The sequence below is a fragment of the Xiphias gladius genome, chromosome 18, assembly GCF_016859285.1.
Source record: "Xiphias gladius isolate SHS-SW01 ecotype Sanya breed wild chromosome 18, ASM1685928v1, whole genome shotgun sequence".
Lineage (NCBI taxonomy): Eukaryota > Metazoa > Chordata > Actinopteri > Istiophoriformes > Xiphiidae > Xiphias > Xiphias gladius.
The window spans coordinates 3110933-3135582 of record NC_053417.1 but is presented as its reverse complement, the minus strand read 5'-3'; the positions used below and the strand labels follow the sequence as shown (position 1 = coordinate 3135582).

General features: G+C 40.6%; 1 protein-coding gene and 2 long non-coding RNA genes across 6 annotated transcripts; 2 read left to right on the top strand and 1 right to left on the bottom strand.

Annotated features, from left to right (window-relative positions):
• Positions 1–2188: 2188 nt before the first annotated feature.
• Positions 2189–14373, bottom strand: LOC120803720. Its single transcript, XR_005709374.1, has 3 exons — positions 14288–14373; positions 12365–12482; positions 2189–2578 (listed from the first exon to the last, which is right to left on the bottom strand). It is a non-coding gene; the product is annotated as an uncharacterized LOC120803720 (long non-coding RNA).
• On the top strand, positions 10443–12089 carry LOC120803721. The gene is made up of 3 exons (XR_005709375.1): positions 10443–10534; positions 10899–10922; positions 11816–12089. It is a non-coding gene; the product is annotated as an uncharacterized LOC120803721 (long non-coding RNA).
• Positions 14292–24164, top strand: gata5 (GATA binding protein 5). Of its 4 annotated transcripts, none has more exons than XM_040152528.1 (7): positions 14292–14650; positions 15229–15925; positions 18358–18527; positions 21261–21389; positions 21691–21775; positions 22051–22181; positions 22812–24164. In XM_040152528.1, the coding sequence occupies exons 2-7, from the start codon at positions 15406–15408 to the stop codon at positions 22947–22949; spliced, it is 1173 nt and encodes a 390-aa protein (XP_040008462.1). In that variant the 5' UTR covers positions 14292–14650; positions 15229–15405; the 3' UTR covers positions 22950–24164. The 4 variants fall into 4 exon arrangements, with proteins under 4 accessions (XP_040008462.1, XP_040008461.1, XP_040008460.1 ...); XM_040152527.1 differs by lacking the exon at positions 14292–14650 and adding an exon at positions 14666–14957; XM_040152526.1 differs by lacking the exon at positions 14292–14650 and having other exon boundaries at positions 14666–15925; positions 22830–24164.
• The last annotated feature ends 486 nt before the right edge of the window (positions 24165–24650 follow it).

The window sequence follows — 24650 nt, the reverse complement described above, 5'->3', positions numbered from 1 at the left end:
GCTTCTAGATGGCTATGAGAAATGTTTAGAGGCTGTCACTGTTGCCAAAGTTTCTGCAACCAAATATTAGTGAAGGGAGCCAATAATTGTGTCTGGGTGCATTTTGTGTTTGTATTATTTCAACATTATGCAAGTTTAGTTTTTTAAATTTCGTTTTGTTCAGTATTCTTTGACATTTTATTGAAATATTTTGATTATACAAAATTGGTTAATTTGCATTTAATTCTGAAGATATGCTATGGTCTTTACTTAAAATTCAGGGGTGCCAAATATTTCAACCAGGACTGTAGTAAACTATATAAATCGTGATATATTATTATAGATTGAGTTATCCCAGCAATGTTTAAAGTAATTGAAATTAGCCCCATCTTTACCAGCCGAAAAGATTAGTGATGCTTACAAATTAATGCATTAATGCTAATTATAATATAGTAATATATTATGGGTCATTCTGCATATTGAGTACTTTTACTTTTGATAAATAAAATTATATTTTGATGCTAATACTTATGTACTTCTATTTAGTAAGAATATAAGAATTTTACTTGTAACAGAGTGTTTTTACACTGTGGTACTGCGACTTTTACTCTTTGTAATAGATCTGAATACTTTTTCTACCACTGGTTGAACAGCTCCTACCTAATGTAATGGATTGTATTGTATTTAATAGGTGTCCACGTTATAGTGTCCACCCCCTGCATGTCCTGACATATGATGATTGTGATTATTTGCTCACTGGGCAGCATATCTGTTACTACAGATCTAAAACGTGGAAGTCTACACACCTCACGAGAACTGAGGTTTCTCAATGAGTCAGTTTTATATATTAACGTTCAAGGTAATTGTGTACTGGTACAACCAGACCATTCTGTTACCTGCAGATACAGGTAACAGAATACAGGTCATCGAAATTAAATGTTCCCATTCCATTGTTCTTCCCATCTCCATAAAGTAATAATCAGTAATATTCCATATATTGCATTTTTCCATTGTTTACTTCACTACAGTGTGTTGTGAAAAGCAGATCCAATATAGCATCATAATATGAACTAATGGATGAGCTTGTTTTAACACAGTGTGAAGTGAACTTTATTCCCACATGAACATGAGGTGTGTCCACTTCAGTGCAGAGCAAAAACAGGGCTCACACTAGTATAATGTCTTCTCAGAACCATTTTTATTGCATTTACCAGGAATTTCCTCCAGTATATTTGCTTTACTACCGATAAACAAGCTAGGGCAGTGACTTGACATAATGAATTCTCTGTCTCTGCATTTGTGCCTGAATATGGTTGTTGCATAAGGTACACTGTACACTTTTAAAATATTATAGAAACTTTAATATTGATATTTTTATAGCCACATTAGCAGTGTGGCACTGGGGCTGGCTACATCAGTCTGTCTGTTGGTCCACTACGTTGGCCCAGGCTGAAATATCTTAATGTCTAACTACTAGATGGATTGCCGTAAAAATTTCTTACACACATTTGTGGTATCCAAGAGGATAAATCCTACCAGCTTTAGTGATCCCCTGACTTTCCTTTAGTGCCAGCACATAAATATTTGTGGTTCACAGTGAAATGTCTCAACAACTCTTAGATGGATTACCATGCAAATTGGTGCAGACATTCTTTTGACCCAGCATCATCATTAGGTCGCAAATTCAATTTGTCCAATACTTTTTTAATGATAATTTAAAATTAATCACATTCCCATCATCCTCAGCTGTACTTTGTGTTTGGTGCTACTTTACAAGCTAGAATATATTGGTAATTATTTGTGTTCATTTTTGTAATAGTTGAATATTTCTTGGAAAAAATGAACATCAGGAAATTATACAAGGTCAATTTAAACTTAAGTTTCTGCCTGATGCACAGTGAATGATCACTTTGCCTCAAAGAAATGCCGCTGACAATGCAAAGGTGCTCTTAGCTGAAAAAAAAAACTAGGCAGCAGTAACATTACAAACAAAGCATGAGGTCACTTGTTCTTGATAAGTGTATCTGTAAAAACAGGAGATGAATTCCAGATTTTAGGGATACCCTAAATTTACATTCACCATCACCATGAGGTCATCATTTTAATTTGTTCAATAGTTTGATAGACAAGACAATGTACAAAATAAAAAAATAAAAAAGTAATAAAAAAAACAACAATGAGAACGCGCATAGCTCCAATGCATTTATTTCAACTGACTAAGCTTAACATTTTGGCAAACCTGTGTCTCAGGCTTCCCAAAGATTAGCCTTTTATATTGATTGCTGATTGCTCCCAGATAGTATAAATGAAATCAGGAGTGAATGAGATATCATTTTTAATCACTTTACAGACACTCAAACAAGACCCATTTTCCTACTCCTTAATTCAGTTTATCTCAGAATTACTGATATATCTTTATAAAATAATAACACCATATGTTCATCAACCCAATAGCATTCCACTGAAAGATGATACGATTGTATAATAAATACTAGTCAGTCCCGGTGTGTGAGTATATATTCTGTTGGCCCTGCTGTCCCAGGGCCTGAACCCAGCAGTAGCAGCAGCAGCACCAGCAGTCCAGATAGGGCCTGACAGGCTGAAATGAAACACACAGATAGGGAAGTGGCAGCCAGGCAGACAGGAGCCAGTCTCTCATGGGTGCTGGAGATTAGGCTGACTCCTACTTCACATTCCCCAGTGAACAGAGCACCAGGGGCGTGTTCTAACCCTCTAAACCCTTTCTTCCCCTCTATCTCCTCCTTGTGTACACTGGCATGTTACTGGGAGAAGTCTACGGACTCCGAGTTGCAATAGAGGGGGAGAAAGTTCACATTTTTGTGATGATCTGACCACAGCACAGACCAGAGACACGACGCACGGAAGAGGTGAGGCCCCTGCCCACCCTGCGTGGCTCCACGGGGCCACAGCAGTCTGTCAGAGGTCTGGGAAAGGCTTGTGGTAGAATATGATGATTAATTTGAAAATAAGACATCCATCATGAGAAAACACAATTACAAGTCTATTTAGCTCCAGTATGAGTTATCAGCTATTTGACATGAACATGATGAAAAGAGGCATTTATCTCATGACAGCAAGCACATACACCCAATTAATTTACTTTAAAAAACATTGGTTTTTAGCATAGCAGCAGTTCTCATTTTAAAATATTGACTAAATGAATACTTTCAGCAATAGTCTTTTTCTGATATTCTTGTTAATGCTTGTTATCTTGTTTTTCTTCACAGGAACAGTCAACAACCCTCTAATGCATATTGTTGTTCTTTTTGACCCTCCCTTTCCCGATGTATAAATGTTAAAATTTCACACATTGTAATATGGTTCTGATGAATCAGGTGACCCTATGAGGTTATATTTGAATAACGTTATATTTTCAGTGAGCAGAGCTGCATGTGGTACATTGCCAGAAAAGGGTAAGATACTGTAAATGTGACTATTAAAACAAATTAAGATAACTTCTGGAAAAAATACAAGCATGTACACAAATCTCTACACTGTAAAACATTTCAAACTGGTTCAAATTAAAAATATAGGTTTCTCTGCTGTCTTAAAAATGTGAGTTAACTGAAGCTGAATGATTAGTGCAAAGTTGTTCCATGAGTTTTAAATATGCAAAAGTAACTGAAGTTAGTCAGAGAAACTGAGAAAACAAGTTCAACAAACTTAAGGTATTGGGTTGAATCATCAACTGTTGAGTTAAACTGACACAGATTAAAGTCAAATTTGCTTTCCGTTTACATTTTCTCAGCCATCCATTATTTGACACACAAGTCACAGCTGTGGCTGTTGCTGTTGGAGCCATTTTTGCACTAGAGTCTGTATAAACACAACACATGAGGCTGTTCCCAGTGGTACTGTTGAATTGTAAGTGTATGGAGGTATGAATTGAAATGGATACGAACTTTCATTTTGATTAGCACTGTTTTTATTTTAAGAAGAAACAACAATGACTTATCTTAACAGACTCTTATCTAAGACACAGCAAGTCTCCAAAGTATATGTTTGAATCAAACTACGAAAAAGAGGTGTCTATGTAGAGTTTGTACTTACAAAAACTGCAAGCTGGAAAATTTTAAGTTGAATTAAATTAATAAAACATAAATATATTTACTTCACGTTGATGACAAAACACAAGAGAATGGAAGACTGATTGTCACCATACCATCAAATTAATGAATTAAGATTTTTAGATTGTAGATTTTTTTTTTTTCCTAAATTGTGATTTTCCTTTTATTGCCTCAAGCATGTGTTGTGCAGTTAGGCTACCTGTCAGACCAACACCATGCTCAGAGATGGAGATGTGTTATGATGTGAAATGAAAACCCTGGCATTTTGTGGTGTAAATGAAAGATGAAAGGAACCTAACTGAGGAGTTGGGGGTCTTTTCCTGCTGACAGTAAGCTCGAGACCAGTGACAGTGGTGGCGAATGGAACAAAGTTTACATAGAAGATAAATTAAGAACAATCCATGTTTACAATTTATGACAGTGCAGAAGAAAATGAAGACAGAGGCTCATAAAATACATTTGAAAAAATGCTGAAAAGTTACATAAAGTAAAAAGAGACCTCATACTGTATTTTCTAATACAACCTTTCTAATGCAGACTTTGCTTGTTTTGTCCAAATAATTGCTCTGCAGAATCTCTGGGGGCGATCAGCTTTTTGGCTGATATATTATCAGACAAAAAAAAATGGGGTGAAATAATTATTTCCCAAAACAAACATAATCCATGCAGTGGAGGATTATATTTAGGACAATATTGTTAGACATATACATACATAGTCATAGGCTGTCGTTATTTCCCAGACAGAAACAATGCTCTGGTCCCTCTGGACAGACTGCACATCTTGTCTCCAGATCCACACACACACACACACACACACACACACACACACACACACACACACACATACACACAGCAGGCAGATTGTAACCATACATCACATTCTGCTGTCTCTCCAACCTCCGCACGTCACTCACATCCAGCCACAGAAGACAAACGAGATTTGAACCTACTCCCCACGAAGGAGCACAGTCATCTGCCATCAAATACAGCTCTGATCTGCATCCCGCTGAGCTCAAATCAGCTGTGGCGATAGCTGGTATCTGAGCTTCACTCCTGCCCAGACTCCGGCTCCTCTGTTAGCCTTCTTCTGCACCATCATCAGTCCTCTCAGGGCTATTTCAACATGTCTTTGCTAACTGCTCATTATGGTTTGGGGTTGGTTTGAGTTGATAACACTTTCGCTGTGATGAATGAAGACTGGGAAGATCTTATCTGGGGTGATCATAGCATCAATTTGCACCACTGACAAGAAATTTGAGAAAAAGCTAACACAAGTCCAACGGCGCGCACACAAACACAACTTTAGCTTGTTCTCTTATAGACAATAAATACCTTTGAAAAATTCCTAACTTATCTTGCAGGCATGTGTATGTAAAATGAAGATAGAGGCTTAAATTCCATTCCAGTCCAAAGAATGCAGCTGTAAAGGACAGTGGCCTCACATTAGAGGGTGATCAAAGTTAAAAGGCATTTCTAGAGACAATGCCTCCCTGGCGGATAGGCCTATCAGTCAGCCCACAGAAACATTACCAAAACCTGACATAAACAGCAGATAGCCAGCCTGCAATGGGAATGTGGCGCATTTGTGGATCACAGTTTTTATTGACATAACCACAGGCTGACCGAAGGGAGCTGTTATAGTGTCACGGGCCCCCTAACACAGCCGTGCGGAGCGCTGCGATGGACTGTGTAAATGGGGCTGTGGCGGAGCAGGCCCTCACCAGTCACCTCATTCATAAGGTTGCTATCTGACTTGTGTACTGAGAGACGAGAATTACTCCATGTGCTAAACCATCTCGTTGGCTTTTTCTCCAGGGTGAAAGATTGGGGTTACGGCATGTGGTGCACACAGAGTTTATGGTTGAGGAAAATATGCAAAATGTACAAAACTCAATTGAAATCCCTTGTATTATTGATTATTGATGATGAGGGACAGCCAATACTCATTTGATTATTTATGGTTTTAAAAACTAACTATTGAAGTATTCTACTTTCTAAATTTAGATTTTAATCCCCCTATTTAGCATTTTTAAGCAGAATATAAAGACTTAGTAAATGGTTTATAACACGATACAATGTAGTTATATATATTTTTATATGTTTATTAATGTATTTGTCAACAAGTGTAACATCTCCTATTAAGCATCTGTAACTGGTGTATTAACAGTTAAGGAGTTATTAATAAAACAGTACAACATAGATGTAATTCTATTGAATGAGACAGACAAATCTGACAGCTGATTATGTGTTGCTATCTCAAGCACCTAGTAGCAGAGTGGAAGTGATCACATTTACACTGACAGTGGAAGCAGGGATTTTTCACAAGTCAACAGTCGCCCACTCCCAAACATAAAGGTAGACTTTGTGAATGTGGGAGCCATTCAGCCTAAAAGCACTAGTCGGAAATTAGTTATGACACCAGCTCTGGGAAAAAATAAGGACTAATTCATCTAATTTAACTAATTACTTCCACAGCCTGGAAGTGCTGTGTGGAGCAGCTACAATAAACCCAGTAGGCAGGAGTGATCTGTTAGCTAATTGTTTAAATCATCAGACTTTTTTTTTTTTTTTTTGGCATTGTTACCAGCAGAAACGCATCATTTGATAAAAACTGTAAACACAATACTGTAAAGGTGGAATTTTGGCCAAGAAACACAGTACCACGCTGGAAAAAAATATGCGCAGCAGCGGCTCACCATATTAGGATTTAATAACAATGGAGATTTATAAAAGTAAAACTGTTTTTGGAGAGCAGAGGCTTGTGGCGTTTATTTTCTGTTTTTTTCCCGTGTCTCAGTTTGACATGTGCTAAATGTGACCAGGTCTGACCCAGTGAGATTGGCAGCGTGACTTTACAGATGCGTGACTAGGGTGCCTATTCACACATGAGGCTGACACGTTAATTGCCGTCACCAGAGGCTGAGATATCGTGACTTTTAGTCTCTAGTGGGTCGAGCTCCAAAAAATGTTGTATCCTACAGTTCCCAGGATGCCACTCTGCAGCGTTTCTTGTTAGACCATCCCTGCTTCCTAAAGGCCCACTTCTTACAAACCCCGCATCTCCAGTTTGTAATGCAGACTTTATGGTAAAAAAAAACAAAGCCTCGGGCCCAAGCCAAGATAACCCTGATGACATCATCACTGCTTCAGTGTACATTTTTGTACCTCTGAGCAAATGAATGTCCAGCTTTGGATAATAAACTTAAATTTAATTTTTAAATTTAATTTTGATTTGATTAATTTAGGGTTCACTAAGTACATCAATAAACATTTAAATATGTCCTTATACCTGCTTATAGCGACATTATAGTGTCTTATAAACCATTTAATAAGTGTTTATATACTAATTGCACTGACTGAATGAGATGTACATGTGTTAGATAACTAATAAACTAATCATTGAGTAACATTTCATTTACTAACAGTGGTGGATTTAGGTGCTCTTCTTGTGCTCTCCTTATTTTCCATGTAACGCGGGCAATCCAGGAATTTCAGCATTCACACTACTCAGTTACTTAATATTATTCGCACTTTTGTCAGTGGTAAGCAGAAGTGTCATCATTGTACCTGGCACACAGTTTGGAAATCTTCAAGTGTGCTTTTCTTTTTTTTCTTTTTTCTTTTTTCTGGGTGAAGATGGACCCTCCATCACAAGAGTGGCGAGTGTGTTACCTGTAGCTATATTTGTGCCTATGTTGTAAGAGTATTGTCAGTCATACCCTTTGTAGTCGCTTGCTATTCTTTGATTTCAGTGAGCATTGGGGACAAATTAGCCAAAATCAACCTGTAATATTTAGGTTGATGGAGATTATAATGGTGATTCTTGAACTGCTGTTGATGGTTATGATATTATTGTTTATATTGATGGTTATGCTGAAGGTTGTAAGACCATGCCAGCGAGAGTCAAGACACTGATACTTTAAAAGTCACATTTCATATGTTTTAAGAGAGAAAATCTTCTCACACTAACTCCTGCAGCTTTACTTTTTTTATCACTCATATACACACTTTCTTTTTTTGTTTTTTTGTTTTTTGTTTGTTTGTTTGTTTGCTTCTCATGAATCAAAGCTATGCATGTAACTGACAGGTTTGAGAAATGTCAATGTTTTGATTTGTCACCTTACCATATATACATTTTTGGGGAGGTTTGCATGGAGCCCCAAAGTTTTCAAAGTTAAATGAAAAGTGACATCATTAAATTAAAAGTGACAAGTAATAAAAGATTAATTGGGGAACATGACATAATGAAACATAAACAAACATTTTGGAATGAAAAGTACGGTGATTAAATAAATATGGTACACTGTGATAAATTCTTTAATAATGAGAATAAAAATAGTGAAATTGCATTTCATAACAAGTTTTTATCTCACATTTAAATTGTTCATTTATATATTTTACACAATGTATTCATGTGAGGATTCATAATGTCTTATTGATGTTATTTGAGAGGTAAAAATAACATCTAAATAAACCTGATTCTCTGCGTGTTTTTAGAGCGTGTTATTAATTGAGTAATGAATTGAATACACACACACGCCGCACACACTAATTGTTGTCTCATTTTCAAGGTGTTTCCAGCTTGTGTGCAACCAAACTATAGGACAGGTTACCTGGCTGTGATAAGACGCTGACAGAGGGTGAATGTACAGTGAACAGCTGGAATCCCGAGGACAGACTGCCCATACAGCTGCTAAGACTGGCGTGTTTATTGGTAAAACGTGGACATTATGACTCCACTGCACAGCCACGGATGATCCCTTGTTGTAGGACATTCCGTTTCTTCACCTGTTACAGGTGGACTACGTCACCCTCCTGTGACTTCGAACCAACATCCCCAAGCTGAAATTCAGCCATCGTGGACATGACAACTGGGAGTAAGGCGCCAAACACAATTACGTGGGGTCTAAAGTAATTTCTCATGACATTTGGGTTCATGGATTTGTAGAGAGCCTCTCAGGTACGTTTGCTCACTGTCTTTGTTTATATATGCTTGTTCTAGTTCGCGTCATTGAGTCATGCAAATTGTGCAAATGAGTCACTCGCGTGTTCCGACCATCTGCACCAGCAATAGTCATTAGTGGGGGGGAAATGGCTGAATTCAGTCGTTTAGGTGAATAAAGCACAAAGAGAGGGAGAAAATGGGGGGTAACTGGAAAAAAAATCAAAAATGAGGAAATACAGCTCTCCATCTAGTCCGTGATTTTTCTAGAGGCACGCATGCGGTGGGGTCTGGGCATCGTGAACGCGTAAGGGGCCTGTATAGTGTGGTCTCCAAGGAGTACAAGTGGTGGTGACAAATCAAAGTCTCCGGTGAATGTTTTCTCAAAGAGACGTATTGTAAAAAGAGCAGGGGAAAAGCCCTTTTCAGACGTGGCCTATGTCGAGCCCGCTTCCATGTTCATGTTCCGCACGGCTCAATACACGCTGCGGAGAGGACCGCGGTACGCGCGCGATGATCGGGCACCTGAAGCCTGACGCCGGGGACGGTCCGCAACGCACAATCTTGTGTCAGGGGGGACTGCGTTCATCCAGATGCGTTCCATGTCGAAAGCAAAACGTAAATGTTAAGTTCTTCCTAAACTCCCAGATCTGCCTCCCACTTTCCTTTAACCACAGCGGTATTAGTCCTGTTATTTGTCATGAAAGAATATACGTGTCTGGAGTTTGAATACAAGTGACTGGATGAAGTGTCGCAGTTTTAAATATCTGTTCAAATGCTTTGTTGGTAACTGATGTCACCTAATGATGTACCAGCGTCATTGGGTACAATTAATGATCTGCATAATTACAGATCATTAAATACACATATGAGTTTTGAGACCATAATTTAAAACAAAGGTCGTTTTAGACTAATTCTAATGTGGCGTTGAACAAAATGGGACTAAGTGGGGAAAAGATAGAGTTTCCCCCCCAAATAATTATAAAGTTGTTTTATTTTCCCACATTATAACTGAATGTGTAATCATTTGTTTCTTTGTGTAGTTTTGGTGTTATTGCGGTATGGAACATGCAATAGGCCTTTTCTATTGAGATGCCAAATAATACAACTACATTACATCAACCGGTTTTTGCATGTTTTTTTTTTCTTCCTATTGCATCAAATAGAAATACTCTGAATGCCCCAGGCATCATTTCATACACATGATTGGGTACCTTAATATTTGTGTGAGAATGCCATCCTTTCTAAGTGGGGAATGTCCGTTTCTTGAAAAATGCCTAACTCTGGTTTGACAGCATCCAGCCTCTCGGCGAGAATGATGCTCACCATGCCTTCATGAAGTATGCATCAGAGAAACGCTTCTACAGCACAAGGCCGGAGGCACTGGTCGTCAACACGGAGGCCTTTCACACATACAGGCTAAGGCAGAGACTGACTCACTTCGTGGCATTCATGAGGAGGAGCACTTCTATTCCAAACATCAACTATCATTTACTCTAAACAAAGGAACTACAGATGTGGAACTGTACGTTTAGTATTTGATTTTTGTACTCTCAGTCTTATTGTTGAACTATATTAAATTAACTCTCAGGCTTGTGTACTGTATTACTGTGGCTCATGAGGAGGAGCAGTGTGATATTCTCTAACAGAATGAGAAAAGTTTTCCCAATGCTCAAGAAACTTAAGGTATAAAATTTTGGGCATTATTAAGAAGGTTCCGTTTTTTTATTTGATTTTGTAAATCAATTTGAAATGACATTTTACACATAAGTTAATCAAATGCATCTGGCCTTCGGGCCTCTAACAATTTGTGCTCTCTCTCTTTTCTCCATTCATGTTCTGCTCTCCTCGGCATTGCCTGGAGACACTTACTTGGACACAAACTACAGACTGGAGCCAAAGGCCATTCTTTGGTAAGGCTTTTCTTTCAAACATGCATCTGAGGAAATGCAGACAAGAACCGCAGATGCTCGGATTTTAATCACATTTGTACTTGTTTTAAACATTCGCGACAATGCATCTACTGCATCTTCACATATCAAGTTTAACAATATGATGCGTTTAGGTCCCCTCTAAAGCTCACTAACTTACAAGTTATATATATAAGAGCCCTGAAGCCTCCCTGAAGTGACTGATGCCAGGCAAGGAGCAGAGATTTGAAGAAATTACTGTTTCCACCAAAGAAATTGTGGATTTAGATAGTGTTGCCTTAAATGTTTATGCTTTCTCTCTGGTATGTACTTTGTCTTTAGGGCCAGTCTTACATAACCTCCCCAAAACCCCAACCTTAGACTTCTTACACTCCTACTTTAGATTTTTACACGGATTAAACAAACGTGATATCACATATTATTAGGTGAGCTTTATAGTGCTGGTAGGTGGATTTTGTTACCTTTGGACAGAGCCAGCTGTTTCTCCCTGTGTCCAACCTTTACGCTAAGTGATCCTAACCATCGCCTGACTCCACCTTTATATCTAGCACACAGACATGAGAGTGGTAAGGCGGTGTTTACAGACACTAATTACATGGTAAAAGCCTCCACTAGAAAAGGAAAAATAAATGATCTAACGACAAAAAAAGAAAATCAGATACTGCTGTGTTGCCCATCTTATGTGATGTAGGTTAATCCAGTCACAAACTTCCCAGACATTGCAGTTGTGCAAACGTCGACAAGGCTCCTAAGAGAGCACCAAGAGAAGCATTTGCAAACCTTTCACAGCAGGTGTGAGGTTTTGCAGTCTGTATTCCTGTGTGGAATGTGCTCATCTTGTTAACCAATTTCTCTCTCTCTCTCTCTCTATTTAGCATCAAAGCATCAAACCGCTTGCTATTACCAAGGTGACCTCTGAATGACAGGGAAAGAGTCCCATGTTTTCTTTGTGTATGGGAGAGACTTCAAAGTCCGTGCTGAGGAGTATCCTGCGGCCTGCTGTGGCTGCTGCCAAGTGATGTGACTCAGCCTCATCCTGCCCGGGACTGATGTTTTTTTTCATCATTTCATTAGACAAGACCACAGTATACGTTTTTAGCTACAAACAGTGTGATAAGCTCGATAATGTACCTTGAATTGTGCAAATATTTTCTATCCATGTGTCTATTATAATTTGTAAAATTATAATCTGTCTAAATTTCATTGTTACACGTTCCTTAATATGAATAAATCGTTTAACTTCAGGCGATAATAAATGAGATAAATGACATTATTGCAGTTCAATCCCTGAAATATGCTCTATGAAATATTCTCCTGGTTTTATGTCAAAGGTTATACATGTGAGGGTAATGAAATTCCAATTATGATTAGAATGGAGGATCAAGATAAGGAGGCAGATTTTATCTCAAGGACACAGGAGTTACCTGTTGTTGTTGAAGATGTCTGCATGGCTCCTGGGCCTACATGTGACTCTGTAGGACACCTTGGCATCTGTTGAAGTTAGACTGACAGCTACGTATGTTGGAGCAGAAAGTCTAGGCCCTTTGGAAAAAAAAATTAATCAAAATAAAATTCAGTGATAGAAAAATAAGACGGAGATAGAGCTCTGTATTTCGAATAGAAATAACAGGTTTAAAATGATTCCACGCGCTTCTCTTTCAGCATAATAAAAAATTGACTGTGTAAAATTTTACTATAAAATAACAAGGTCGCATTATCAAATATGCAACATTGTTCTTTTTCTGCTGTAAATTTGCTTTAGAATAATTGAAATGGCACAAAGAATGAGCAAGCATCTGTGTGTGCTGCGAAGCTGTTTCACAAATCGGCATCAAGTCTTCCGCCATTAGAGGACGATGGGAAGCAGACAGACGGACTCCGCTCGCCCGTTACCGAGGTGGACGGATGTGGGGAACTAAAGGAAGGGATGATTCATGGACGCGGAGACGGGAGACATTTACAGTGTCCCAGGGATTCTTTTTCCTGGCACTTCCGCACATTTTAACAGATTTTCCAAATCGAAAATAAGCTCCGTTGGGCTCAGGCTGTGGTGTACAGATGCTGGCTTGAAGATTTAAGACCGGTTTTCTCCATTTCTTATTGGATCGCTGGTCTTTCAATTTTCTAACAAATGTTCAGACTAAATACAATTGATTTTTTTTCAAGTTTCAAGATTTAAAAAAATATATCTTTTAAATGTATTAATTATTTGCATTTTCATATTTGATTTATATGTTTACTCGGAGAATAGCTCCCTTGTATTTTCCATAAATGTTATTTCACCACGTGAAGGTGTAAATTCAGTTTCAAGGCCTTTGCTTGGGAGAAAAATACCAAATCCTTTAGGCATGTACTGTTAGTAATTAAGTTTAAAAATACAGAATATCGGGACGAGCGACAAGGTACACGCCACATTGACGTTACAGCGTTATCGTTTTCTATTTTCCGTGAACAATGAATACTTCGGCTGTGGCATAATAACACATGCTGGTTCTAATTTATTTTGATTCGATTTGACAATATTTTACTTCAGTGTCAGTGTCATCGTCCAAGCTCTAACCCCTTCACACCTCCCCGGTTATAAATGATTCCCTCTGGCTCCTTTGAGCAGCCCGTGACATGTGAAGTTATTGTTCCATATATGGTTAGTTATTGGTCGTGTTTCTTATCGGGGACTGCAGCTTTCATAGAGAACTCAGTCGCATTACTCTCGCCATAAAAACTCCAACAAACTTTCTCTCCCCAGTACATTTTTGCTGCAGCGTGTGTGCCCCACTTCTGTCCCACGCCACTGATTCAATCAAACACCTTTTAACACCTTAATATGCATAGAAGTGGGCCGGTCCAGTTTGATTTTAAGGTTAGAATTTGGAATACACTCAAAATTACCACAACGGGCGTTGGTGTTGTGATTTTTAAGGTGGATAATCATTCTAGAGTAAACACATCTGGGTGCGCATTCACGCACCATTCAAATCCGCGTAACTATCATAAAATGAATACTGTACACACTGTATTCTGTCGCCTAAAGGAGGAAAAGTCTGGATACTTTCATGCATAAAACAAAAAAAAGTCGAGTATAAAAATGAACCTCCCGAGGTTTGTGGAGTTTGTCCTTCACATCTCGCCTGGATTTAAATGTGCGGCCCCTCTCTTTCTAATCAAACGCAGACTTCACACCCAGCAAAAGGTGACTACAGGTGCAATTGTAACTGTTCCTTTTGCAGCCCTCGGTCCTCGGGTCCGGGTCCTCTCCTCCAGGCTCGGGCACCCAGGGGCCCTCCTCTCCTCCCTCCCTACCGCCCCTGCCTCCCTCCCTCCTTCCCTCGCTCCCCACCTAGGCCTACCTCGGAGCAGCGGACTGCGTCACGTGTTCTTCCCCCGTACAAATTTTCCAGTAGGGGAGCGAATAGGAGCACACCCATATCAGCAATTATCAGCGACAGCAGCTATCTCCAGATATACCGACAGGAAGAGAAACATTGCGCTCGTCCGGGACCAGAAAGGCGACTTTGGCTTCATTTATCTCCGAACAGTGCGCGCAACTTTTACGCATTAAAGCGAGGGATATTTTGGAGAGGCTCCGCGGTGCTCCCTCGCCTGTCTCTGTCTGCGTGGAGTGACAAAGTTTTCCCCCCGCTGCGCTCCTCCCGTTGAGGTTTGGACGGCTGAAGGACCGGACTGCTTTATCGCCCGACCGTCCTTATCTGGTGAGATAATACACTGAGAGCCCTTGGAAAGCAGCGGTGTTCCTCGTGTAGCAGGCGCTATTATCAAGCTTTTATGTGATTTGAGTTACTAGCTATTGATGGAAAATAAATGCACGGTAGATATGGAGCGGGGCTTGCTATCTGTTGCGTTGTTTGATTTGGTTTCCCTTTATGGTTCTGATTTCATGGGGCAGCGCGGAGCCGCGGGATATCTGGGGTCGCTTATGGTCGCTTCTATCTGCGCGGACAGATATCAGCGATCGTTAATGTCATTTTAATCAATGCCGCGTCAATCAGAATGATACAGGTGAAATATGACTGATGATACTGGGCGATTGTTGAACTTTTCCCGAGGCCTTTTATCGTGCGTGGTTGAGCGAGCATTCATTTAACTCACATCAAATTACGATTATTTTTGTTCGGGGGGTTGGCGAAATAAAAAGTGGCTTATGACAGAAAAAATGGGTCAAACATGTAAAAATTCCAGTGTCCTTGAAACTTTGACCTGCTTGAGGGGCTTCGCTTTTTTTTCTGCTCTCACATTAACTCAAGAAATTCTCCATTTATTTCAATCACAGGACAGGAATCTCCACGAGATTTTTCTTAAGTCAAAAAGACGGGGGAAAAAAATCCTCAGGAGACGAATTTTACGCGTCTTCGGGCGTGGACAGCATCGCCTCTACAGGACTAAGACCAGTCTAAGAAATCCTCCACATACTTTTCCATATTCCTGCCAGAACATAAAAGCGGTGAAAATGTATCAGAGCCTGGCCTTGTCCTCCAACCAGTCCCCTTACGCGCATGACACCGGGAATTACATCCACCCGTCGGCCAGCTCTCCGGTCTACGTCCCCACCACCAGAGTCCCAGCGATGCTGCCCACCCTGTCCTACCTGCAGTCTTGCGACTCGCCCCACCAGTCCCACGGCCTCGGTGGGCACCACGGCTGGCCCCAGACCGGCACGGACGGCTCCTCCTTCACGCCCAGCAGCCCTCACCCTCATCACGGCTTCTCCTACTCGCACAGCCCGCCCGTCAGCAGCAACACCGGCCGGGACGCGACCTATCAGAGCCCGCTGGTCCTTGGAAACGGCGCACGGGCGGATCAGTACGGAAGCGCTCTGGTGCGCTCGGTCGGAGGCTCCTATTCCAGCCCCTACGCTTACGTGAGCCCGGAGATGGCGACGTCTTCCTGGACCCCGGGACCCTTCGAGAGCGGAGTGATAAGTCTGCAGGGCCGGCAGGGCGGTCTGTCTGGAAGAAGGTCCAGTCTGGGTAAGCATAGGCCTCCAAACTGGTGACTGTACTTCCTGACCATGTAGTGAACTGTCGCTGATCATTTTTAAATGTAAATCATCATTTTGGGGAAAGAAAGCACAGCAAAAGTAAAAGTGGAGCATTTTTTTATCACTGAAAATATGAATTGGGTCATGGCCGGAGTGTTACGGGTATCATCACCAGCTGATTTGGTCACGAATGCTCGCTAGGTTCGTATTTAAATCCGTCTTAAAATCGGACTACTGCCGTGGCTGTTTGAACTGTGCTCTCGTGTTAAGGATTTCCAACTATTTAAAAAGAGCAAAATCCCATTCGGAATAAGGTTGATAGCACTTATTCCTTTACCTGGGACTTTTCCTCCAAATACCGTGAATCCCACACTCTTAAGCTTTTCTTCCTGTTTTTTTTTTTTTATTATTATTTATTTTTTTTACCATCATACGGTAGTTAAAATTTCAAGCCACAAAAAAAATCTGCAAATATGCATTACTATTTAAATAACATGCCAATTTGGGGCATAATATGCCTAAACGTGACCTTATTATTGTTATAGCATAACTGGAAACATTTGTCCAAGAACGTACTGTTATTCCTTCTGCATTTCAGTGGTTGGTTCGTTAGGATTTCGTTTATCAAGAGTTGTAAATGCCAGGTTATATGACGCTGTGGCTTTTATTTATTATGGGAAGTGATAGAGAGGCCTATAACAGTAATGGCTGTGTCATGTGGTCGGAGAGGGCGAGATTCAGCCAAAGTCTCCGAAACAATCCCACATTAGATTTAGACAATACACATTCGTGGCTAAAAACTATCAATTAAAATGTTAATTCAATCCCCCGGCAACAGTCCAGTGTTTTGATGAAAGGGGCTGAATACACACGGAGAACCAAAAAAACACACAGTAAAAGAGCCATTGACACGACAATCAGTGTAGTTATCACCTTGATCAGACGGCCAGGGCCCGAAAGGTCTCTCCCTGCGGCCGTCAGCATTTATTAACAGAGTCCAGGAGGCGTCTGAAGGTGATGAGGAGAGCAACCGAGTCCTCGTGAAGAGCCTCTTTCGGGGGCTTTTGTCTGACGCGCCGGCCTTTAGACGGCTTCGCACCTCTCAAAGTCCTGACAAAATAATTCAATCTTTTTCCTTTTCTTTTCTTTCCCCCTCTTTACGCTTTGCCTCGGTCTGATCAAGGAGGGCTTCCTCCCCAAAAGCATGCGGGGGCCCGACACAGACCCCTCACGCTGCTCAACAGCGAGAATCCGTCGCTTCGTGCCATTTTATGCCTGGCGTCGTTCGGCGTGGCGTCGCCATGGCATGCAGCAGCGACGTCCCCGTGTAGGCCCGTCATGTGCATTATATCATGGGGATTGACGAGACTTCTCCTCATACAGAATTGAACGGTGTGTGTGGTAATTCATAGTGAGCACAGGGTATAGGGCGTCTCTCTGTAAGCTCTTATATCCACTTTGGCTGGTTCAGCTAAACATGATTTTAGTGATTATATTGAGTAATAGCGAGTGATCGTTTTGTCGGTTTTGCCCGTCCCGGACTAGCGGCTCAGCCTTTGTGACATATTTTGCTCTTCTGGAAAAACAACAACCACAATCACAAGTTCAAAGGAGGCGACCCAGCTGCGGGGCAACCTTATCACGAACGGCGGGGTCTCCCCCAGGTCTCTCTCTCTCTCCCTCTCTAACTTGAGGGATTAGGAATTTGGGCAATTAATGCCAGGAGTCCGTCGTGTGTCAGAGCCGTGATGGATGGAGGGGACCCCGGGATCTTTGGGACTGATAACACACCGTCCTGCCCCTCTCCAAACAGATCCCCTCCATCAGTCTGTCTCCCCATTGATTCATTCGGGGTGGGGAGTGGGGTGGGGTGGGGGGGGGGGTTGATCTCTCTTCATCACACCGAATGGAGGGGGTTTAAATTCCTCCGCCGGCCATTCATCATGCGTCGGCCCGTGACGAGACCCCCCTTCTGCGCCCCCGTAGTTTTAAAAGTGCAGAAGAAAATACGGTAAACAGGAAGGCTGTTTATTCCGGATTATGGTTTTAGATGCCGCTGTTCTGTCTCAGAAGACAGAAAGCTGTCACGGGAGAAAAACAAATAATGTCAAGGCAGGGAGACGGGGACATGAGTGCGATCAGCTCCGGGGTACGGTTTTAAACCTTTACCAATATTAAAAGGGATATTATAGGCTGGATACCTAAAGGTCCATAAATGAAAATTCGCTGATTTCCCTGGCTGGATAAGGTTGTAGTGCTTCCACAGAACAAAACACGGTAGAAATAAACAAGGTATTCCTGTGGCATACTCAGCTCTCCGCGGGAGCACCGCATATAAAAGGGAGTTATCCCCGGGGTAATTAAAATGTGCTCTACCCGGCGTAGGTACACTCTCTAACACGTCTTCTCTCCGCTGTTCAGACCTGATGGACGACATGTGCACAGAGGGCCGAGAGTGCGTCAACTGCGGCTCCGTGTCCACGCCTCTGTGGCGCAGGGACGGCACCGGGCACTACCTGTGCAACGCCTGCGGTCTCTACCACAAGATGAATGGCATCAACAGGCCGCTCATCAAGCCCCAGAAACGACTGGTAAGCCACAGGGAAGACTGCGTCGGTGGCAGGGCAGGGGGGTTTCTGCTCCCTCGGGTACCGACCGATGTGTTATTTAAATATCGGAAACTGGAGCAAAAAGAGTCTAAGAACCGGTACACTGACTCAAGTACAATCTTTCAGGAACTGTACGATGCACGAGGGCTCACATTTTGTGATACTCCTCACTTCCAATCCACCACGTTTAGCTGTCAGCCCTAGTTACAAGTTAATGTTGCAGATGAGGATTTTTCAGTGGAAACATCCGAACAGTTCATGGAATATTATACTACCAACAATATTACAGTTAGCTCCACATCAAAACGCTGCTTGCATCTTAACGCACCAATGAAAATATTCCGATACTAAAATAATATAACACTGTAAAGGAACCATTCCACATAAATGTACTTTGTAATGTATTTTTTCTGGTACTGCTTGTGTACTTTTACTTAAGTAACATTTTGAATGAATAAAGACTTTTACTTATAATAGATATTTTTACACTGTGGTTTTGCTACTTTTAGTGAGTAAAGGATGCAAATACTCACCCCACTGTGTAGTGGAGGCAATATCGAGGAATTTTAGAATTGCAGTTCTTAGAATTGGTGATATTTTTAGGGGTAAATGTGCATTAAAAAAATAATCAAAAAAAAAAATTATTATTGATCTAATAAAATTAAGTAGTTTTTCTTTAACCACCTTAAATATCACTATGGGATATATTTTATATTTTTATTTTATATGTATTATATTATACTTTTATAACTATAGTTTTTTATATATATTATAGTAGGCAAATGAAATGGTAAAAGGACAAGGATCAGGCTTTATGTGGCAGTGAATGTAAAATTACATGTTGACCGTGGTGGAAAGTAACTAAGGACACTTACTCAAGTGATGTAGGTATAATTTTGAGGTACTTTATTTGAGTATTTCTATTTTATGCTACTTTTTGCTTCTGTTCCTCCACATATCAGAGGGAAGACTGGATTATTTCCACAACTATACTGCTTGACAGCTATAGCTGCTGTACACTGCAGATTAAGATCTTGATCGTTTATATATGTAACATGATGCTTTGTATGGGTTTAGCCTACAGCTATCTTTTGAGCTTTTGTCTGACCCATCAATTGATAGTTAGTAAATCTATAAACTGTAAAAAAGAAAAGAAAAGAAAAGGAAAAAAAAAAGAGAGAAGAGTGTCCCGGGGCCCAAAGTGACATTTTCAAATTCCTTTTTATTTTTTTCCTGAAAAGCAATCTGAGTCAATTGTCCAAAACCCAAAAATAATCCATTGCAGCAAATCCTCATACCAGAGAAGATGGAACCAGAAAATGACATTTTGGCTTCATGAATCCAGCTGTCAGTTGGATATCAAAACAGGCCCTTTTTCACAGCAGACATTAAATCTGGTCATTGCGGGAAAAACACATGTGTTATTAATAACAAGGATGATGGCTCTGTTCTATTCACGTGTCCCAGTTAAACCAAGTACAGTGTGACAATAAACCAGCACACAAAGATCCTGAAACTGAAGCAGCTAAATGGAATTCATCATTAATGTTACTATTTACACTTTTGCTTTTCCTGCCGTGACATGTCAACATGTCTTTTGCGAATGAGGCCTTTACTACTGATTTATTTTCTTTTGTTAGTCAGCTGACAGATTAATTGACTAACTGTTCGAACACTATCATAGATTAAACTACCCAATTTAGATAAAATTAGCTCCACTTTGAGCTTCATGATAATGCTTCAGTGATGATAATCTTATAATACATTTAATTATATAACCGTCTGAAAGGTGCCATCCTGGATTGAGAGTATGTTTACGTCTAATATTCAATACATTTTCACGATCATTCCTATTTCCTTTGCCTAAGTAAAATTTTGAATGCAAGGTTTATTATTTGTAATGGGGTGTGTTTACATTGGGGTATATTTGGACTTAAGTAAAAGATCTGAATTCTTCCACCACTGCATATTGATAACATGTCAGAAGTAAGTCAAATATCAAAAAACATTATTATGTAAGTATGTGCCTGAGTTAATGAATAATGCAAAATTCTCTCCATGTATTATTTGTTCTACAGATGTAATATATACTTCCACTCAGGTCTAAGCCTATTTGTCGTGAGAGGGCAATTAGAAAATGGAAAAAAGCTCTGTTTGGTGCTGGGGTGTCAAGGCTTCACAGCTGTATATTTCCCAGGAACTTGCCTCTCCAGAGCAGCTGTGGCTGAGAGTCGCGCTACAGTCTCCTTCCACAACTGGGCTGTTTTCTCTGTTTTTATTTGTCCTGCAGTGACCTTGCCCTTGGACAGGCCGTTTTTAGACGACGTTCTCCAGAGCAACGTGACTCTCTGCTGCTGCATGGGGCTTTTGCTCTAAACTTGGTGTGCGAAATCACGCTGATAGTCACACTTTGGTGTGAGAAAGAAAAACATTTTTATGTTGCCTTTACAGGTTGTCCTTAACTAGTGATTTATTAGGATTTTTTGTATGGGTTTGTGGAGGGATAATTCATCATTGTTGTACCATACTGACATCCTGCAATTCATTCTAAAAGTTAAGAGAACAGTTTAACTCAAGTTTCTCAAACTATAGTTGAAGGATACAAAGATGTTAGTTGTGAGCTTGTTTCTGACTGAGATTTCTCATCAGGGTTTCAGCCAACAAAAGGCAAACAGTTTTCATTCAGATGTCATTTTTCTTCCTCTGTACCTGCAGCAGACCACACCCCGCCGAGCCGGCCTGTGCTGCACTAACTGCCACACCAGCACCACCACACTGTGGAGGCGCAATGCAGAGGGAGAACCTGTCTGTAACGCATGTGGCCTCTATATGAAATTGCATGGGGTAGGTCACACCACAGGGTTTGATACATGGACTTAATATTTGTTCATCTGTTCTTCTTCACCTTTCTCCCCTGTTTTCCCCAATAACCTGTTTGTAAAACATCTCCTCTAGCAAACTTCTGCAGTGGGGAACAGTTCAGTATTTGCACACTGTAAAACCTGTTCAAGGGCATTGTGGTCACTGTTATCAGAGCGGCAGGGTGGGAGGGGAGCTTGTGTGGGTTGTCATGACACTGTGGCCTCTGTTGTATCAGGGACTGGGAGGTACACTCAACTAATGTGTGGTGCTGTACTCCCTACAGGTGCCCAGACCTCTGGCCATGAAGAAAGAGAGCATTCAAACCAGGAAACGCAAACCCAAGATGCCCAAAAATAAAACATCCACAGGTAGGGCAAACAGGTGGAGAGAAAGGGGAGGATGCGGTGTAGTAAGGGGAGGAGATGGTTGACTGAATAAGTATCCACTCTTTGATTTGCTGTGATTTATTACACATCTGATGACATGTTGGAATAAAATATTTAAATATTTAAAAAGCGATTAGAGGTAAAGGAGGTAAGGAATCAGAATCAGCACAAATTATTCTGAAATATGTCTCAATGTATTAACGTAATAGGCTGGTTATTTTTCAGTAACTCATTTGACTGCCCTGTTTATTCTTTAGGAGGATCCACCACCTCGGGCACCAGCTCCCCAACCTCCCTCTCAGTCTCAGAACACGCCTCCACCATTAAGAGCGAACCCAACATGGCCCCTTCACCCTACGCTGGCCAGACGGTCACATCCGCCACTCAGGTAAACCTCCTTTCCGTACATAGGTCAAGCAAAGAAAGCAGAAGAAACCTTTAGCTAACCCTGTGCAAATTTGCTAATTCAGTCACTAAAGGGACAGTAAGTTCACCCAGTTTATTCAAAAGATTGGTCTGTACCTTCAACTCCTGCCTCATAGCTGTCTGCAAACCATCCCTCTTTTAGCAGATAATACTCCAATAGAGAAGGTTAAATAAAAGAGGATGCTGCTGCACAGCTAATGAGCTACGATAGCCAGCTCTTCCAGCTCTCCATTCCTTTGCAGGTCAGCACTGTCAATACGGCACGCTATTGATCAACAACATTGATCAACAATTCGGGTGTCAAAGTTCACCCAAGTTAAACTCAAAACATTGCATACATTTACTTCAGCCCTGCTGGTGAAACCCCTGAACATGGTGATTCCATTGGAATGAGTTGATTTTGCTGCAAAATTTTGATGTTTTAAATCCTGATAAGCCATCAGAGAAACAGAAGACATAATGCAGCTGTTTTCACGGACTGTGTAGTATTCTTCATAATGAATCATTTAAATTTTATGTGTAAAATAAGTGAAGTGTCACTTTTTAAATACAGCGTCAATGATCCTGAATTTATTTTTGCTCATTATAAAAGTCTCTTTCCTGCATACAGACGGCTCCTCAGTTAGACAGCACAGGATCAGGACATGTGGACATTAAATATGAGGATTATCCCTTTACCCCGACCTCCATGGCTCCACAGAACTCCTGGTGCGCTCTTTCTCAAGCTTGAGCTTCAACCCATGGCACTGCCATACTGACAGTACACAACTCACTTTGGCTTCGGAATGGGGGCCATCTCTCCGTCCTGCAGCTATCCCTTGGGGATTCTGGAGCTGTGGAGAAACAGCGTTGTATGAGCATCAAATGGGCCTTATGCAGTATCTGATGGCTACATGTGTTCGCACTCACTTGACCTGAGGACATCTAATCTGCTGGCTATATTATATACTGTACTGTGTCACACTGGCCCCCGTAACTGACACAGCTCACCTGGACCATACCCATAACCCTGGATAGCAGTTTTGCCAAGGGATGAGTGTGTATTATCCCCAGCACACTGACTCAGCAGCTCAGCCGGAGCAAAGAACACAGTTGAACCAGGACTGACCCCAGCTCTCCTGAACTCACGTCCAGCAGGCCACATTTCCTCAACACGTCGACAAGAGCTACCTATTAGTTAAAGAATTCTCTGTTTTTGGAGAAAACACTACACTAAATATATCACTGCTAAGACAATCGAGCGGAATGTAAAAATACAATATCTCAGAAACAGCAACATTATAGTGGATGAGCTTGTTAGTTAAAAGTTTTCATTGCTGCCATTACTTTCTATGGTGTTTTCAAGAACATATTGAGAAGACTTTCAACATTTTATTGTCATCGCAGGCAGAAAACCGTAAAATTGACAGAAAATACCTTTTTCAATGCTGTTGAACATGTCTCATTACCAACATGTAGATTATTAACTTTTATAGACACATTATTTATGTTGAGATAAGGACAGTTAAAAAGTTATAGTGGACACTAAAACCAGCCAGTTATAACCCACTGCTCACTGTTGTAGATTGAATGCTGTGTTGTATGGCCTCTAAGATATGACACTTAGATTATATGTATGATTATAAGTTTTTACAAGATACAGCAGGTGTAAACTGCATCTTGTAAGATTCATTGGAAAATCAGGACCAGTCATTTTGATTCTGACATCATGACTACATTTTAGAAGTTTATCATTTTACTGTTTTAAGATTAATGAAATGACTCAATTTCCTTTCCAAAAATTGAAGGCAGAACACAAAGAGTGAGAAATTATTCTAAACATATTAATCTAATTTAATTGTCTGTATTTTGCCATTATGTAAGGGAATTTTATTGTTATACTGTTCTTAAGAACTCTGTTTTCTTTCTTTTCCAATGCTCTTTGGAATCTGTTCAGGTTAATAAACTGATTCACATTTTATATAATTGATTGATGAAATTTTTCTTGGATTTCAAGTGACCCCTCAAAAATAACTTTGGTGTACTTGAGGTGACTGCTTGTGTTAAGAGATAGATTTTCATGTCATAAATCAGCGGTTCCCAGCTTTTATCGTCTGAAGCACCCCCACAGCCCTAACGGATTAGCTCAGGTGCCCCTTCATCAGCAGCTCCCAAATATGTTCTTCTGAATGGTTTATAAACCGGATTTAATCTAATACAGATAATACAGATCGATAGATAAAAGTAGATAGTAGCTCGTAGATAATTTAATTGTTGATGTTTAGCTTGCTTTGGTCAGGTTTGCATTTGTACTACTACCGCTTGGAGTGACTAAAGCTGAAGCATTCAATCATTCATCCAGTACTTTAGCTTTCTGTTTGTTTAGACATTATTTTTAGCTGTTTTTCAGCCAATATTCCCGTACTCTTAGCTAACAATTTCAACTTTTTAT